Source organism: Monopterus albus, unplaced genomic scaffold (assembly GCF_001952655.1).
Source record: "Monopterus albus unplaced genomic scaffold, M_albus_1.0 scaffold202.1, whole genome shotgun sequence".
NCBI lineage: Eukaryota > Metazoa > Chordata > Actinopteri > Synbranchiformes > Synbranchidae > Monopterus > Monopterus albus.
This window is the reverse complement of record NW_018128082.1, coordinates 336,457-355,085: the sequence shown is the minus strand read 5'-3', so window position 1 is coordinate 355,085 and position 18,629 is coordinate 336,457. Positions and strand designations below refer to the sequence as shown.

General features: G+C 41.1%; 2 protein-coding genes across 3 annotated transcripts in view; one reads left to right on the top strand and one right to left on the bottom strand.

Moving 5' to 3' along the window:
• mmp28 (matrix metallopeptidase 28) overlaps positions 1 to 11,849 on the top strand; it is a 25,335-nt gene extending 13,486 nt beyond the window's left edge. Inside the window, exons 4-11 of the mRNA XM_020618215.1 lie at positions 1,870 to 1,918; positions 2,379 to 2,600; positions 4,362 to 4,607; positions 6,510 to 6,659; positions 7,311 to 7,478; positions 8,099 to 8,508; positions 8,803 to 8,832; positions 11,765 to 11,849. Coding sequence (XP_020473871.1) covers positions 1,870 to 1,918; positions 2,379 to 2,600; positions 4,362 to 4,607; positions 6,510 to 6,659; positions 7,311 to 7,478; positions 8,099 to 8,493 — 1,230 coding nt within the window. The 3' untranslated portion in view covers positions 8,494 to 8,508; positions 8,803 to 8,832; positions 11,765 to 11,849. The remainder of the gene's footprint in view (positions 1 to 1,869; positions 1,919 to 2,378; positions 2,601 to 4,361; positions 4,608 to 6,509; positions 6,660 to 7,310; positions 7,479 to 8,098; positions 8,509 to 8,802; positions 8,833 to 11,764) is intronic.
• On the bottom strand, positions 8,990 to 18,288 carry fam124b (family with sequence similarity 124B). 2 transcript variants are annotated; one of them, XM_020618197.1, is made up of 8 exons: positions 17,895 to 18,288; positions 17,449 to 17,480; positions 16,391 to 16,483; positions 16,241 to 16,354; positions 15,187 to 15,582; positions 14,618 to 14,814; positions 13,395 to 13,542; positions 8,990 to 12,803 (listed from the first exon to the last, which is right to left on the bottom strand). In XM_020618197.1, the coding sequence occupies exons 1-8, from the start codon at positions 17,963 to 17,965 to the stop codon at positions 12,208 to 12,210; spliced, it is 1,647 nt and encodes a 548-aa protein (XP_020473853.1). In that variant the 5' UTR covers positions 17,966 to 18,288; the 3' UTR covers positions 8,990 to 12,207. The 2 variants fall into 2 exon arrangements, with proteins under 2 accessions (XP_020473853.1, XP_020473854.1); XM_020618198.1 differs by having other exon boundaries at positions 16,391 to 16,474.
• Between the last annotated feature and the right edge of the window lie 341 nt (positions 18,289 to 18,629).

Genomic DNA, 18,629 nt, shown 5'->3' with positions numbered 1-18,629 from the left:
GGAGTTTGCCCAACCAGTCCACATGTGTTTCGTGGATCTGGAGAAGGCATTCGACCATGTCCCTCGCAGCGCCCTGTGGGGGGTGCTCCGGGAGTATGGGGTCCAGGGCCCTTTGCTAAGGGCCATCCGGTCCCTGTACGACCGGAGCAGGAGCTTGGTTCGCATCGCCGGCAGTAAGTCAGACTTGTTTCCAGTGCATGTTGGACTCCGGCAGGGCTGCCCTTTGTCACCGGTTCTGTTCATTATTTTTATGGACAGAATTTCTAGGCGCAGCCAGGGGCCGGAGGGAGTCCGGTTTGGGGACCACAGGATCTCGTCTCTGCTAAGCACTTTTGTATCATTTTTAACTTGAGAGCAGTACCAGATAAACAAATCGTGAAACATAATTAACAGTTCACACATTTCCTTTTTAACATGAACAAGGAGCCAGGGTCAAATTACAAAGAAACGCTACCAGGTGAGGTGAGTGACCTGAACTGAGAGTATAACCCAGCTAATATTAACATGCTTGCAAGCGAAATGAGCCGGTATGTAGCAGTCACCATAAGTACTCAAAAAAACTACTCCTGCAACCCGTAAAATAAACATCCAATGCTCGGTTTCCTTCTTGGCCTGATAACCGTTCATTTACTGTAGTTTACCCATATTACTAACCTGTATTGTCCTATCCATAACACTGGGTTATGTCATGTTTTGAGAAAACAAGATGTTTACATGAAAAATGCACATTTACCCTTAATGCCATTATATACATTCAAACTAATGTGATCGCACATTATTTGGACATCACACATGCATAGTATAAAAGAAAACTAATTTGACCAATATCAAGTATAAGGCACCAGAAAAACTGTTAGTAGTATTTAAGGTAAACATTTGTCATTGTTTTTAAGTTTTCATTCATTAATACTGACAAGCATAATACTGGCAGGCGTGGCACCAGAGGTGGACAATTACATTTTGGGGGTCAGTGGGACACTGAGGGGTCAAAAAGAGGCCTCAGGTCACGTGATCCGCGTAGCTTCACTTGTTCCAAGTATTTGATTCGGATCCATTTTTTTCTGTAGGGAACAGCGGGGTTTTCGGCAAATTAATACTTTTAACGACTTTTACAGCTTGTAAAATGTGTTTTAAAACATGTTACTAGATTAAAATGTCGCATGTATAACTTTTGCTATTGATTCTTGCTTTGGAAGATGGCGCTGCTGCTAATGTTTGGAACGGTTTGAAGTTCCCATGATCCGCCATTACTGTAAGAAACAGAGTCAGTGGAGATGTCATCGCTCTTCTCATATAAAATACATATATTAAACAAATGTACAGACAACCTAAATGTCCAAAACAAAAAAGCAGGAATTCAAATGGGGTTCCATAAAGACAGAGGAAACAGATTAGCTAGACGGAAACAAATAGTTTGAAGCGTTTAAATGCGTTCTCAGTAACCAAACCGAGCCACTCACTGATTTATTGAAAAGGAAAATCCCCGGATTTATCCTCTCAATTGAGATTAGATTCGACTTTATAGTCATTTGTAGTTTGTGGTCATTGCTAGTGAAGCCAGGTGTGTGTCGTTAGCTCCTCTAATCACCGAGCCGCGGAAACAAGGTAAAACTATTCTCGATTCAATTATATTATACTAAGTTTATTCATTTGTGGGTTTGTTTGTGTGCCCACAGATATATTTAGATTGTCAGCAGTAACAGGCGGATGTTAAATGCATGTATTTTTAGTCTTTTGTTTTTCTGTATTTGAAAGCTTTGTGTTGCTCACTCGGGCAGATGGCAGGCTTCAGCTAGATCATCAGATTTTTTTTTTTAAATTGAATTTCTAAGGATTTGTGTTTTACCTTTTTGGTTTTCATTATGGTGACTAAGTGCTGCCTTTTTTTGCACGGACCCCTGTCCACAGTTGTGCTTTTGTAAGCTGAACAAATAAACAAACCACTCGACGAATAGGTTTCTCTTAAATGTAAACCTAAACGTGTAAATAACATGATGATCCAGGTTTGGATCTACAGATTCATTATTATAACTTAAAACATTTTTTTTTTTAAATAAAGTGAGTGATGAACGGGGTTATTCGTCAGCAATGCCACAGTTTCCCTTTCAGTTTTCTTTACATTTTACACTTGTTTTATTTATTACATTATTATTATTTACAGGTTTCACTCTGGCAGAGATGAAAATGGCCATTGGAATATTGTTTTCATTTGTGTTGTTTGCCAGGATATTACAATAAATGATTTTTATTAGTGAACAAGGTTTTTCCTCTGCTTGATTCGAGCTTCTCTGCACTTAGTGGCTCCAAGTGTGTGATGAATACCATTGTGCATTTCTCATCTCTCTATCTCTTTCTCTCTCTGTGTGGGCGTCCTCCAGCTGAGAAGTGGTACAAGCATCACCTGACCTACCAGATAGTGAACTGGCCTCGGCACCTGTCTCTGGGTGTGGTGCGGCTGGCGGCGCGTGCTGCCTTCCAGTTGTGGAGCAATGTCTCAGGCCTGGTGTTCCAGGAGGTTCCTGAAGGACCGGCAGACATCCGGCTGGCCTTTTATGAGGGAGACCACAACGACGGGGCCAACAATGCCTTTGATGGACCAGGTCAGAGACGAGTAGACACTGATTCAGGTTCTGACTGGCACAGGCATATCTGGGTTTCCATGTAGAAGACAATGTGATCCAAATGACAGAGAAACATAACATTCAAAGCTAATAACCACAACACTGAACAGGGATTTTAATTAGTGTCTCCCTGTGAAGATTGTTTCCTGACACATCTATGTTATTGGCTTGTGTGTGTAATTTGTTCTCAGGTCTGTCTTATAAAAGAGATTTTGATCCCAACATCCTGAGGAAGTAAAGCTTGACAAGTCCAACTAAAGGGCACACAATGACCTGATTAGTGTAAATAAACCAGATTAAACTAATACTTTGATTACACGCTCTGCACCCACCTGGATCCCACAATAACAAGTTGACAGAGAATGTAAATGTCTTGTAAACTCTTCAGGTTGATGTCTGCGATGTGTGCTCACCTGCACAAAACATCCTATCAGCGCCACAGATGTAGGAAACCCTGCATTTAAGATTTTTAAACAGTGGTGGATTTACCGAGCACTAAATGTAGTTTTGTGAGCCTGTTAATTGAAAGCGATGTCAAACTGCAGCTCCTCATCACAGAATGCATGTCTGGATCCTGTGAAGTTTATGTAAAGTTATTTTAAGCTTCTCATTGCTTTTTAATTTTAAATATGTGAGGCAAATTTATTTGTATAGCAGGTTTCAGCTACAGTGCTGTGGAAGCTACTCTGAAAGCGTAGCTTTGCAGGCTACTGTTTGCTTCACTCTGGAAGATGCTGAACAACAGCAAAGCTAGAAAATAGTTTAAACTAAGTTTGGGGTAAAAATAAAGATGAAATTGATAATGTACGTTTAATAGAAAAAAGTCACATGCCAGCAAAAAAATACCACTCAGTTGATTTTATCACCTGACACTGAAACCTGTCCTAAATAAAACAATCCCATCTGAAATTTTCACAAGGAATGTTACATTCTGTAAACAAATTGAATTTTGTATTTTCTGACTACAAATAAAACGGTAAAGAAAAGTAAATTTCATTTGCACCTTTGTAGACACTAGGACCAGCTTGAACACTGGTCTAAATAACAGGCTTGTCTCTTGTTTATACGACACATGAGCAGTCTCTCAAAGTTCTTATCCATGAAGTTCTGTTTGGCACTGAGGAGTCGCTCACATGCAGCAGGGTAAAGTAAAAAAAATCCTTCTTTTCCTTTTATGGCCCAAAATTGTTTGTAGTTAGCTACACAAAAAAGGTAATCGAACTACTTGAATCACTATGAAAATATAAATGTATTCGCAAGCTACTATAAAATGTAGTTAAACTACGAGTTGCATTAGTTCCCCAACACTGTACATAACAAAAAAATATAGAAGTCGCATAATGCAGTATGAGACACATTTAAAATAATTTGATAGAATAAATTAAACCAAAACAGAATAAACAAAAAAATGTAAAGATACTTTACAGTATTTCAGAAGTTAAAAAAAACAAAGGTTTGAAAAACATTTTTGTGTAGGAGATATTTCCCACATTAGTAAGCTTCTTGTAAAAACCTGCCTCCATGGCACAACCCCCCGGTCGCCAGATTATATAGACAAACTGATTTACTTGGTAAATTTGTCTGTAGGCAATAAAACATATGCTACACAAACACTAAACAATGGAACTAAACCAACTAATCAACTGAGCAGTTACTTTTAACAGTCCTGCAACACAGGCTTCTGAATCAAGCCGCTACTCCGTCGCCTTGTAAGTGCATCTCTGACTCTGTGACCTTCAGGAGGAACTCTGGCTCACGCCTTCCTGCCTCGAAGTGGGGAAGCCCACTTCGACATGGCGGAGAGGTGGACACTGAATGGGCACAAAGGACACAACCTGTTCATGGTGACCGCTCATGAGATCGGACACACACTCGGGCTGGAGCACTCGCCCGTCCGGCACGCCCTGATGTCGCCGTACTACAGGAAACTGGGCCGCAACCTGTTGCTGAGCTGGGACGACATCATCGCAGTGCAGCAACTGTATGGTGAGATGATGTTTTCCTTTAACTTCTTGTCTAGAGTCAAACATTTACAAAATGCCAAATGAAGCTTCTTGTTAAACAGAAAGTGTGTGGTGTGGAGGTCAGGCGGAGTGTTAAAGTTGCCACTTTCATTGGACATGAAGGCGTTTCCCACTTTTCCTCAGGTTAAAAATCTGTAAAGCTGGAGGATAAAAAAGCACTTTAGTGGGCAGATGTCAAATGTCTCACTGTCTGGCCTTAGGACAGTGTAGTTAAAGATGTGAAATATAATGAATTGTTATTGGATTCTATAGAACCAATCACACAAGTTACTGACTGTGAGAGTGTTGTCCCTCCTGGCATGTGTGAGGCAGGCTTCCACATGCACCGCTCTGCAGGGTTCGCTTATTGCTTGTGTTTTTTCTGCTGCTAATAAACTGACTTGACTGTAGTAGTTGGACAAGAACGTGGGTTCTGATCTTGTAAAATTAGCTTCTTAAGCATCTGACCATGCTCTGTGATGGTGTGGTGCTTGTACTAGGTTCTACTGAAGCACGTGAGGTGAGGTGAGGTGTGAAGTGACATCACAGGACCGGAGAAAATGCAGTCTTTTCCAGGAGTGTTTGCAAGTTTGCAGGGTGTTAGTTGGACTTTGAGCTGTATCTGTTTGGCTTTTACACTGAAAGGACGCTGGGAACTTTTGCTTCTCAGTCTTTAAAGAAAGAATTCAAACCTGCTCTCTAATAAAATTTTATGGCCTCATAAAAGTCATCCAGGATTCTCTAGTTGTGCTCAGGTGGAATTTATCAAAGCGCAACATGCTCATCAACCTCCCCTGTGGCAGTCATTAGCTCCAGAGACAACATGGACAGGAACTGTAACTGACAAGACTGCTGGCGCTGCGGAATTGCTACATCTGCTTAAAGACATGAGCTTTAGGCAGCGGATGTACATCAGGTTGTGTGCGCAAACCATCTTTGATGTTGGCATTTGATATGAAGTCATTATTATGAATGATACTTTTATGTGTAAGTAACTTTTTACTGTTGGGCAACATGGAGCTAATTTGAACAATTATATATATTGTTGGATACAAGTACCTCAAATGTGTATGTGTACTTTTAATGCTGAGAGTAAATTTTGCTCCTCACAGAGCTTTTCCTTGTCCAAGAAGCTCTCCCCCTACTGATGAATGTAAACTGAGCATAAAGGCAGTTTTGTGTTTGAGTGAAGTCAGACATGCATCCTTATCTTGCATCACTGCCCCCCCACAGCTTATGGATACCCTCTGTGCAGCTGTCCATGTGCTTTTCCTGCAGTCTTCCTCCTGTTCTTGGGTCTGCTGATTTTATCCTCCACCTACACAAATGTTTGTTCAGCTCCTTGCAAACGAAATGGCTGTAGTCATGTCTAAAGCATCATTTACTCTTATGCTTCAGTATGTTGTGCTTCTGTTTTGATTCTTTTGGTCTCGCGTGCCAAGAGCCTGCACTTTGAGACTGTTGACTAAGCAGGATGCAGTTTTGTTGCTAAAGTGTCAATCAGTGTAAGGTTCCAGTGTGTGATGGCTCTGAAGCTCCAGAGGTTTGTTTCCTGTGCAGGATGGTGTCCATCAGTGTACATCAGCGCAACCACAGCTTGTTAAATTTAAATGTTAACATTATCCAAGTCGTGTTTTTGGAAGAATCTCCACTGTTTGTCTTTCCATTTGTTCCCATGCTGTCCAATTTAGAAACATGCATGAGAAATGAAGACTGCACTGTAACACACTGCCTGTCCTGGAAGATTTGATTGGTTGCTGTAGTTTATGTATAACCAGATTATTTGTAGGAAAAACAACCTGGCCAACGTGATGGTAATTTGGATTCATCTTTCATGGCCTTGTCTGGTGCCTTTTCAGTGTTTTATTGCTGCTTTTGCCCCCAGGTAAACCACCAGGTGATCGTCCTGTGAGGCTGCCAGGTCAGGTTTTGCACGCGACGCTGCAGAAATGGGAGTTCACAGAGCTTCACAACGAGCCTACGAGCACAGGCCAGCCTCTCTACTGCCACGGCATGTTTGATGCCATCACTGTGGGTGAGGTCCAAAAGAAATATTATTTGAAAAGAACATTCTTCATGACTGTGGTTACTGCTGTGGCTTCAAAAACAGAGAAACACCAGACCCTGATAAGTTTATTTTTTTAAAGTTTCCCCAAAGGCTCCAAACAGCCGTAACTTTTTACAGCATTTGAAGTCAACAAGTGCCAAGGGCCCATGCACAAGATCTCTGGATGGTCTGGTGTTTCATACTGAGGCAACATCCCTGTGTTTTTAATTGTTTTTGAACATCAATGGAGGACTAAGGCACAGATGAATAATCTGATCCAGGACTGATGGACATTAACGACGAGTAAAGGAAAATCATTATTGGCTTTAGTCTCTGAATGGAGATTGAAAAGAATGTTAATAAAGAGAATGACCAGCTTTATCCCTTAACTTAGTGTTTTCTCACCTTATTTTTCTGAAGCTTTCATCACATCTCGCACTTTTTAGAGACATACTCCACGACAATCTACTGATGAAGAGCATGAGATGTGCTTGAAAGCTCTGGGAAAACCGTGAATTAAGTGGACCTTGAATTAAGATTAGCTCTAACAAACTACTATTTCCAAGGTTAAGACAGAACTTTGTCGTGGTACACACACACGTTAACCTTTGTAATTTTTCTCTGTGTGCGTGTTTCCAGACCAGAAGGAGATGGTGCTGGTGTTTCGGGGCAGCGTGTACTGGACAGTATCAGCTAAAGGCAGTGTGAGCGGCCCGCTGGCTCTCCATGGGCGCTGGGCTGACCTTCCCTCGGCCATTGAAGCTGCTGCCTTCTGCCCGCTGGACTCCAAGTGGTATTTTTTTAAAGGTACTGCTTCCTTGAGCTCATTGATCTGACTCCTGCTTCCTTTTAAAGACCTGCCCTAGACCTGCTGTTGGCTAACCTCACGTATCTGTCAAAGCCCCAGAATAGACTGTGTTGTGCCTTTTAAATAGGGAAGCACTATGTGAAGCCCCAGAAGTTTAACCTTTGTGCTGAAGGCTAAAAACCTGAATCATTCATCTGCTAAATGAAAAATTGTGTTATGTAAAATACGGATTCTCATCTCCACCTTTGTACGTGGTGTGTAAACTAAGAGAGACTGTTAAAAATTGGCTCTCATTAAGTAGCAGGATGCATTTCCTGCAGACAAACCCTGAAATACTTAAATCTGGGGCCTTTTGCGCAAGGGTTTTTTATAAGAGTTATACTTTAAAAAGAGGAGATCTTATATTTCTGTATTGTAGTACAAGTATCTTAAAAGGGCAAACTAAACTTGTGCTGTGACTGTTATGTGAAGTGCTGCATGAATTTGAAAAGCTATTATGATTAAGTATGATGTGATGGTGAACTGCAAATGAAGGCTTCAGTGACAATGTTGAACTGTATAATATGTGACAACCTTCTATTTTTGCTTTTTGTACATCTTCCTCATCTTGTGTATGCAGGGAAACGGATGTGGCGCTACACCGGCAGTGTGCTGGACCAAGGTTTCCCCATGAAGAGCAGTAATTTGGGGCTGCCTCACCACCCTGACTCGGCTTTCTATTATCCCCCACTGGGTCACATGGTCCTCTTCAAGGGTTCCCGCTACTCTGTGCTTAATCTCAAAACTCTGCGCCAAGAGCCCTACTACCCCCGCAGGCTGGCAGACTGGACTGGGGTGCCACAGGGGACCAACGGGGCGCTGTCTCGTCCAGATGGACGCCTCTACCTGTTCAGAGAACAGCGGTTCTGGAGATTTGACCCAGTCAAAGTGCGAGTCACCAGAGAAGGCCAGTGGGCCAAGGATCTGAGCTGGACTGGCTGCAGCAATTCTCCAGAGAGCAACAACATCCTTTGACCAGCAGAGGGAGCTGTAAGATTTAGTGCAATTTGTTGACTGGAATAGAGGTGCTCTAACTTTATCTTAAGCACATTGTGTTGCAAAAAGAGCGTGGCTCCAAAAATACGAGCCTTTTTGAAGTATACATTCTGAAGTGCATCAAGCATTTATACTGCAGAATAATATGTGCAATTATAGTCTTAATATGGTTTAGATAATTGTAAGACTGTGCACTCCTAGGTGAGCAGACCAAGAACTTCAGCTGGAGACAGTGTTGCACTGCAGTTGGAACTGATTTCAAACCATCTTCTTTCTTTCCTCTCGTAGTATTTGCACTGTGACAGAGGAACAAGAAAGGTATGTGCTTTCATCTTCTTCTGAAATGTCACTAATATACACTCACCAGCCACTTTATTCGATACACCTGTGTGATTGTACATAATCCAATGCAACACTTCCTCCTTGTTTTTGGCGAAATTGTAATAAATGTATAAATTCAATTATATGTTATTGAGATCATAGTTAAAGGTGGTGTTGTACCTGGACTACATGTGACTCCTCAGCTATATACATGAGAGGGTCAGAATATTAGGAACACCTCTGAATAATGTAGTCCAGTACACCACCTTTAACTATGATCTCAAAAATGAACACAATTGAATTTATACATTTAGGGCAAGTTCACCAAAAACACAGGCGTTAAGGTGGAAGTGTTGCACTGGATTGCATACAACTGTATAGGCGTGATAAAGTGCCTGGGCAGTGTTACTTTGGTGAGTGTGTGTTCCCTCTGTAGAAGGCCCAAACACGTTGTCACTTTGTTCAGGAGTGCAGTAAAGTCTGGCAAAGTGTCTGACACAGTGGTAGAAACTTCAGACAATGCGATACATTGAACCATAAAATTTTATTCGGTAGAAACATTTGAATATACCATTAGCCTTAATTATGTGACAACAAGGAGCCATGTTGTACTGCTGGTTTTAATACTAAGCTTTAAGACATTTCTCTGCATGGCTGAACACTTTAGACAAAGAGCCACAGAGTCGATGCTGCCTCACTAAGCACACTTGCTTTCCTCAAGTAACACCCATTAACAGTAAACACATTCCCATCTTTGAGCTGCCCTGCACAGCCACGGTGTCCTGTTGACCAGCAAGCAACTTCTCTCTTAAAGCCAAATTTTTTTTGGATGTAGGTTAAAACTGGAAGCTCCTTGGCCACAGCTGAAAGTTTCTTAATAAGAAAAGATGTGGACTAGTGTGATCCGAGTTATTAAGTTTGGTCATGAAATGTATATTGTTTGACAGTATTTAATCAGACTTGACCCTAAACTACAGAAGCGCATTGCATTCACCAAAGAAGAAAAAGTTTAAAGCCTTGTTGTGATGACTTTATTATCTCACAATTATGAATTGTTTTTTTTTTTAAGCTGAGAATACAGGGGTTGGAATCCTACATATGACTGAAAATCAAGTCTTAATATCTTGGTATCCAAGTAATTCAGTGATAGTTGTCAGTACATCCAGTATTGCACAGTAAAAATAAAGTAGCTAATTTGGCATATTTAGTGTTCGAAAACAAACAAATACAGGCTGAAAGCAGGACTCCAAGTTGCTGTTGACAGTATCTCACTATATACATGCACTGAGCAGGAGATGGAAAGCTTCAGAAGCTGCTTGAGTGGGTTTAAAGATTTCTGCAATATTTATGTAATTCTAACGGAACATCCTACATACCAGAATTAACTGCTATTATCTAATTGGGCATACTTGTTGTTCCAAAATGTAAACAAACATAGTCTAGACTAAAACCAGCTCCCAATTGCAACCCAGACACTGTATCCATAGCAACATTGCACAGCCCATACTTTTTTCTTGTCAAAGTTATGTTTGCCTGAGCAAAAACTATTAACATTTGTTTTCTTATAACTGTCAGGATTTGTAATAGGCTAGGATACATTATGGTTGTCGTTTAAGAAGACAAATAGGTTAGCTATAGAATGAAAGTTTGTTTTTTTTAACATAGTATTTTGGAAAATGTCACATTGAATCGTAAAAGTTCAATCATGTGGACAGATACTATTACAACAAAGAGTATCATGTTGCCTTAGATCTAAATGTAATGACTTACTGTGGGCGGCAGCTTGGGTGCTCTTTTTAGCTTATTTGTTTACATTTTTAAACATTCAAGTATGCTGAATTAGCAATCTGCAGTAAATTTTGCCAAGCACGATATGCTGCGAGAATTCCATAAATACTGGAGAAATTTTACACCCAATATTTCTCAAGCAGGGTCTGAAGCTTTCCAAGGCCTGCTCAGTACATGTATATACTGAAATACACAGCAGACAGCAACTTGGAGTCCTGTTTTAGCCTATATTTGTTTATGTTTTGGAACACTTAACAGTTCACTTTTGCTGTGCACTACTACTGGAGATATTGGCAACTGTCAAATTACTGATGCTAATAAATTTGTTAAAACGATGATTTTCACGTAAGTTCTGCAGCGTTCCAACCCCTGCATTACCTCAATTACAAGAAGAGATCTCATAATTAAGAGATTTTGTGTTGAATGCAATGTGCTTCTATACTAAACAGCTATAATCACTATGTGAGCTCTGTGCATCATCTGTTTGAAGCCATCAGTTCAATACATGATTAAGTTAATTGCAATAAGCTAAGGGACAAACACAGTGAAAACTCAAGTATAAAGTTTCAGGCTTAGGTTACATTTGGGCAGTTTTGGACACCATACATACAAATAATTATAATAATAAACTATTTTCCATGATTTTTTTAAAGGTCCAATTTTTTTTTTAGTTATTTAATTCTAGCTTAAGGAAACAAATTGAACATTTCAATTCTCTACAATGCAGTAATTTGGCCATCTTTACTTCACATGTACTACAGCAATGATCATTTGAAGTGCATTTAAATAATTGTGATCATACCTTTACTATGCAAAACCTGGTTTCAGGCTGACAGTGTTGCATTGTGGAGAGTAGATTAAATCAGCTTTCTTATCAAGATCAACACTGACATCATCAATCTAAAAGACATCAGCTTGCCCCGTGGGGTAATGCAGCAGAAACCTAGACTGGCATTAATACCGACAGTAGCATAGAGAGCATTTCCTTTGCGTTTGCTATTTGCGAGGCTATAAGTTAGCACGAAAGCTGCACAACTCATTTGGATCCAACTATGATAAAGAAATAGAATGGTTAACAATAATTACTATTTGCACTGTAAATTGACTTGTACTTGTATAGTGCTTTTCTACCCTCTCATAGTGCTGCCCATTCATTCACACATCAACTGATGGCCTCGGGGAGGAACTTGGGGTTCAAGGTTTTGGCCAAGGACATTAAGATATGTGGACTGGAGAAGCTGGGAATCAAGCCGCCAACCGTAGAGTTATGGGACGACCTGCTTCCAGCCACCCCACAACTGTCTTAAAACATCACTTACCTTGTACCACTCTCTTGGCAGGTGTTACAGTAGGAGTTGTATGGTTATTCTGTTAATGTCTGTTGTGGAAATTTACAGGACAAGTCAGATTTTAGACACCATATCACCTCTGAGTGGAAGGTGGTTTCCTCTGTGCTTCTCTGTCAGACCACACAGCTGATCCTCATTAAAGGGTTTCTCATCTTCAAGTGGTCACTGTGTCCTTTGTGCAATATGTTCTTAATTGCACTGTGATTATCACAGCATGTAGCGTGGTGGCAAGAATTCAGATGAAGAACTCATCGATAGGCTCCCCTTTATCTGTGTGTGCTGACAGCATCTCAGCACTAGTCCTGTTCTCTACCATGGGTTCTTTGGAAAGGCTTTGTCCTGCTGCCATGGTCCAGCTGCCACGGTCCTCCTTGGCTGCATGTGTACAACCAGTAGAGCCCCATGTGGTGGAGGAGTCTAGAGAGTGTTTGTGTGTCTGTGAAAGGCGTTTACTCATCTCCTTGGCTGGACCATCAACAGCTGCGTGTCTCTCTGAGCTGAGATTCATCAAAAGGTCTGAGGAGGAAGAGCGAGTCATTGTGTCGACTGCTGCGTCAGTGCGAGGTGAGACCAGGACTCCTGTGTCTACGTTGGTCTCTAGCTTCTCCTTGTCCTCCTCCAGGAGGAGATGAGAGAGAGAACGGGTGATGGAGGGGCGCAGAGGAGAGTCAGGGTGATTGGAAGTCGAGGGTGGTGCAGGGCTGCTGCCCTGGGAGGAGTAACAGGAGCTGCCAGGAGGTGTGCTACAGCAGCTTCCTGCTCCAAAGATCTCTGCTCTGCCACCTCCACCTGGAACCTTCTCCTGGACAGGGTCACTCTGCAGTCTGTGACCTCACATCAAAAATAAAAAATTAAAAATAATCTCATAATGAAATATATTCAAATGTAAATGAAAACTAATCTGTGTGCTCTGAGTCAAAGGTGACTGTAGTTGAGAAACCTTTTCCCCAACCATGAGGTCTGAGATCGCCATTTGTTTGATATATTTAATACCACTGATCTCCTTGGACATAACATACAGTATGTATAAGAAATGTCATTCTCACATTTAGAGGGTGACTTCACAACTGCTGTGAGGAGATTTTGGGACATAAAATGGAATCTTCAGTAGGAAAGGGTTAACTTGCTGCAGAAGAAAACAGTCTGATTCATTTTGGGCCATTATGACAAGTCTTGCATACATTAGCCTCCTACATATACATTTAATACAGTGACTGTGTGCTGTGGGAGTTTTGCCAAATCAGCATTTTGCTCTGTGGTGTTTAGGAGATGGCTCAGTGCTCTAGTCATTCACAGCTCCTGACAATCAAATGGTGACTGGTCAGCACCCACTAATTGAAGCAGCAATAGGTTTAATACCCTACAGATACAGCTGAGTAGAGCGCCCCAACCCTATAAACAGCGTTTCCCTTCCGTACTGACCTTGCCTGTGTGTTTGCCAGGACAGGGGCGCAGGGAGGCTGCAGCTCTGTCCCAAGCTCCGGGGCTGCATCACACGAAGGGTTAGGCTGGGGCAGCTCAGGGGGAAAGCGCAGGTCAGAGCTTGCGGAGGCTGAGCTGGGGTTTTCACCTTGAGCACAGGACAGAAGAGGCATTATAATTTATACCCAGATAAGAGAGAAATAAGCAGCTTTAACTGAATCATTATACACAAATCTAATGTATGGCTATTCTGGCAGCTTTGAGCTTATTCTGAAAAAGTCTGTTCATTTCATAGGAAGAATGACATGGCAGATGTTTCCCCTTCTGTATCTGGACAGACTTGAATACATGATCTTATGAGCTGAAAGCTTGATTTGACACCAAAGAGAATCAGCGCTGATTGCTCTGTAATGTGAACAGGTTCAACAGTTTTTATTAAAATAATCACAATGATGATAAATCTCAGATGTCACACTGGCACAATCACTAAAATTTGGGACACAAGGAAAATGATACTTAACAGTGGCAACTCGTGTCACGAGGTTCCCAACCCCAACTTGTATTTGGACAATCTCAATCTCAATCTGAATAAATCTCAAGTCCTCTAATGTACCTGAATTTGTTCACAATTTAATTTCTCTACAAAAAAAATAAACAGTAAGCTATTATTTCTATATGCTTCAGATGATGTGCAACTTTTCACCATGACAAATACATTTGTGTTTACACTGAAGCATTTGGTACTGTATGGTTCATTTACTACATTCAGATACAGGCATAGATTTGCATCTGTACCAGTGCAAATATTTAAATTAAAATGGGATTTGCATGACATGCAAATTACGATTTCATATAAAATATTTTGTATACAGTACATTAACCTTTTTCTTTCTGAAATTGTCTCTTTTTGTGACAACTGCTGTTTTCCCTTCATGCTGTGTACATTCCCTCTTGTGCAAATCACATTTTAGCAGGACACTGAACAAAGGTGCTCTTTAGACTCTGTGAGACAATTACAGATCTCACATCTCTGAGCAAAGTTCTGTGTGTTTATAGTTGATGTGGGGCTGCCACCTATGTATGACAAGCCTCCTGATTTAAACCTGATATAAATCTATGAGAAACCTTTCTTCCATGATCTCATATTAAACAAAGAGTGGGACAAAATAAGACTTATAAAACACAACGCAAGTCATTACACATACATATTAAGATGCCTCTACCTGGAAGAGAACCTTGTTGCCATCCAGGTCTTCCGTCTGCCAACGTGTGGTGCTGATAGGTGTGCAAGGGTTGGGCAGCAGTGGAACCAGCTGGCCGATTTCTTCCACACTAAACTGCAGCACGGCACAGCTGCATGGCTCCACCCGAACACCTGGTGATAGCTGCTTCAAAGCCAGCTGCAGGCACAACCCTGGCTCTGCAGAACAAAATGGGAGGGAATGAAACATTTTGAAAAGTTTTTTAGTCTCAGGAATCTACTCATGTTTTTTTTTTTTTAAACACAGCTAGTGGTGTGACAATTTGACTCAGTTCTGTTTCATTAGTTTCGAAAACTTAAGATACAATTCAACTGATATTTTAAAATACTGCAGATCACTTCTTGGTGTTGAGATAATTATTCTGTAAAGTTGATGAATGCTGCAAACAAATGACTGTTACTTTAGTGCCTGTTTTGATAAAAAAGAAGCTAACAGACACTGTAAGGCTGGACAGTCTAAGATGAACAGTCCATTTTTTTTTTACTGTGAAGTACATAAGCAACAGAAAACACTTAAAGACAAAGACATACCTGTGTGGAGGGTGAACCAGCAGAAACCCGTCTTCTGTTCCTCCACCTGTCGCTGCAGCACCGTCTCATAGAGCCGCACAGCATCCTCATAGTTGTCATAGCCACTGTACAGGGTCACACGTAGGATTTCTCCTCCACAGTGCACCGGCCGAACCCCCCACACAGGCATCCCTGCACCCAAACTATAGAAGTCTCTGCTGGGCAAGAGGTAGGGCCACAGCAGGGTGTTGGCACTGGGGCTGCTAGAGGTAATGTGGATCCCACCAGTCCGGTTGCTGCAGTTCTCAGTGTGATGGTATTGCCAAGGAGGCCTTTGAAAGAAGTCCAGCACTTTGAGGATTCGTTCCTCTCCATAGGCCTCATGGAGGAAGAAAGTGATGGCCAGAGAAGGGTAGCCTGAAAATTTTTGGCAAAGGTTTATTCTCAATCAACCTTAAAAAACAGATGCAGTTCTGGCAGGGGTGACTTGCTGCAGAATGGCATGTTTACACAAGAGTACAACATTTGAGGGGGTTATTGCTTTAACAGATGGAAGCCATTATTTTCTTGTACAGGGGGGAAAAAAAACACCTCCAGAGAGTGCTAGGAGGTTGAATGTATGGACACACCAAGGTTCTGCATCCAAGTCAAAGAGATGTGAGTGTATGAATTCCACAGTGGGTAATAAAATCCAGGGTTAAACACTAATCGTGCTGGGACTGATGCTTTTATGGGATTGATTGAATTACTTACCAATATACCATCAAGCATCAAAAAATGCTTTTATACATTTAACATTGATGTTAAGGTTAACTGAACTTAAGGCTGTGGTAAATAGCTTTACTTTTTGGTTATGAAACTGCTTTGAGTGCACAAAAATGCCAAGGAACTGAAAAATAAAACTAAGGATATGTACCAAAATATGTAATTAATGCATTTTTTTTATTATAATTGATTTTATAAAATTGGCACCAGAAAAAGTATTGTTTAGGAACTGGTACTGAAGTCAAGCTATCGGTATCGGAAATTTTGGAATGATACCCAGCCCTATACATTAGAAACCCAGGACACTTACCTGGCATGGGACAGAGGCTGAATGGGGAGGCCCGCTCTGACACATGGAAGATGCGCAGGCTCGGGCAGAGCCAGCGCAGGAGGCGATCTAGGGTGTGTTGCAGCAGTAGGGAGTCTCCAGGGTCTAGGGGGTGTGGCAGCAGTAGGGAGCCTCCAGGGTTGGCCAGCAGATGTAGGTTCATTAGCAGGAGCTGCTGCTGCCGCTGCTGCTCAGCCCGCCTGCTCATTAGCTCAGCTGGGGTCACTCACACACACACACACACACACACACAAAATGCATGAATATGTAAAAGGATATTTTACACAATTGCAAACATGTTTTAGGAGAAGGCTCAGCAAATATGCTTAAAAAGATTACTTTTTTTTTTTTTTTTTTTTAATTCGGAAGGCTCAGTAAATGTCTAGTTAGAGGTACTCCACTATTTTCTGTGTCATGGGGAGTACGACTCATATGATAACAGCTGTATGCGTTCTTGGACTCTGAAATGGTAAGGTAACATTACAATAGGCAAATTTAATAATGTACTTTGTTTTAGTGTGATCTCCAGCTGATTCCACTGGACTTAGAGTTCACCTTTGTTTAACCTTTACAGTTCGTAAAAGTTACAAGTGACATCACATACTTTTGTGGTTGGGAGTGTAATTTTGTTGAGCAGGATCTTTATGACTTAAGACAAACCCTGTTATCAAATTATACACAATGTCCACAGATGGTTATAAAAATGTTGTTTTAGATTACTTTTTTTTTTTTTTTTTTTTAATGTAATATTTGTTTTTTTTATTGATGGGAGTGATAAGAATAATATCAAAGATCTCATCCTCAATTACCCAAGCGTGTATGCATAGTGTGCCTTGATAAACTTCACTGGTTTGTAGTCCTGTGTGGCATTTACCAGCAAGGCATCACACAAGTAGGCACCTGACTACTGGCAAAGTGTGAGTATTGACACACAAACTATCACACATTCGTTGCATGGAGTTTAAAAGACCCTGACATTTACAAAGCAGCAAGGGTTTCATAACTATCAAACTGCATTAACGGACATGTAGAATAATAATAAATAAATAAAATAAAAAATCACGCTATCTTGGCCTGTGTTTAATCAGTTTTGACCATTCTCTGTCTCGTTAGTTCGCCAACTTTATGAAAGCTACAACTACATTTCTGAAATGTCCTTTCAGCTTCTGCATGAGTAAAGAAATACTCACTGCCAGATGATGACATCCTGCTGCAGTCAGATCTGAATAAGACACAAAATAAGAAGCACATGAGTCCTGACTTCACAGGCGGTTTTGAGTTTAGGCTAATTGGACCACAGAAAAAAAATCTGTCTCCATCTTGTGGCGGTTGGTTTGGAAAGCTGCCCCCTTTTCTTCGGTCACCATGACAACACATTAACTTGTTGGCTAACATAAGCGTAAAACGCCAATTTATGAGTAAATACTATATAAAGAGTATGCCTATAGCAGTTCCATAAACATGCACTACACTGCTATAAAGTTAAAACAACGGTTAAGCTGCTGGTTTGAAAATGTCAGCAGCTTCGCAATTTACTGTTTCGGGTTTAAGTTAATTTCAATGACTGGGACTGAAAAGCGAAGTATGGCTAGCTAACGTTAGCACAGAGCTAATGCTGAGACAACAACTGACTCACTCGGCAGTTTCGTCTCCGGAGTCCACGTTTTCATCGTCGGCTCTCTTAAACACCGTCGCTTTTCGAAACATCGTCCGGTACGCACTTTCACATTTGGCCGAGTGTCGCGGACATAAAATTTGAGTGATGTCTGTAACAGTCTGGACCGTGGGTGAAAAGCATCCTGTGCGATTTCTTTCCACAGCCTGCTCCAAAAGAGTGGGACTCTTACTTACTGGGGCGATGACGTCACTAGGCAACCATACTCCGTGATCTATAGGAATACATTGGAAAAATAAAAACTAACACCGGAAGAACCTCTATTCAACTTTAGAAAAAATGCATGCCGAATAATGTCTAAGAAGTTATTCTGAGCGAAAGGGACCATCGGAAATGGTGCTACTTTAAATCTAAAGCCGCCTATAATAATAGCACGGAGCAGATGGCAAGCGTCAAACAATGTGAGAAGACAAAGGAGACAGTCCATATGGGCCATATGGACAGATTTACAAGTGCAGGGAACGTGTGCGGGGGTAGGGGCTGTAAACCCTGAAAATTAAAGACATTGTTTGCTAAGGCTCTGTAAAGAGCATTAAAAAAAACTCCCGAACACCTGCACACCGAAAAGAATATGGTTTCCAAATAATGTGAAGCAAAAATCCCATACAGCTCTCTGACCTGTGAAATAAATACACTCAGTTGACAGTTAATATCTGCTATGACAACTTTAAAGGACACATGATGCAATCAGCAGGA

Bases quoted from the DNA above. Each gene is read 5' to 3' on its own strand.
- fam124b (XM_020618197.1), bottom strand. From the start codon at position 17,965: ATGTTTCGAAAAGCGACGGTGTTTAAGAGAGCCGACGATGAAAACGTG. The intron at 15,583-16,240 runs GTAAGTGTCCTG...AAAAATTTTCAG, and splicing joins CAGCCTCTGTCCCATGCCAG to GCTACCCTTCTCTGGCCATC. The intron at 14,815-15,186 runs GTATGTCTTTGT...TTTGTTCTGCAG, and splicing joins CTGGTTCACCCTCCACACAG to AGCCAGGGTTGTGCCTGCAG.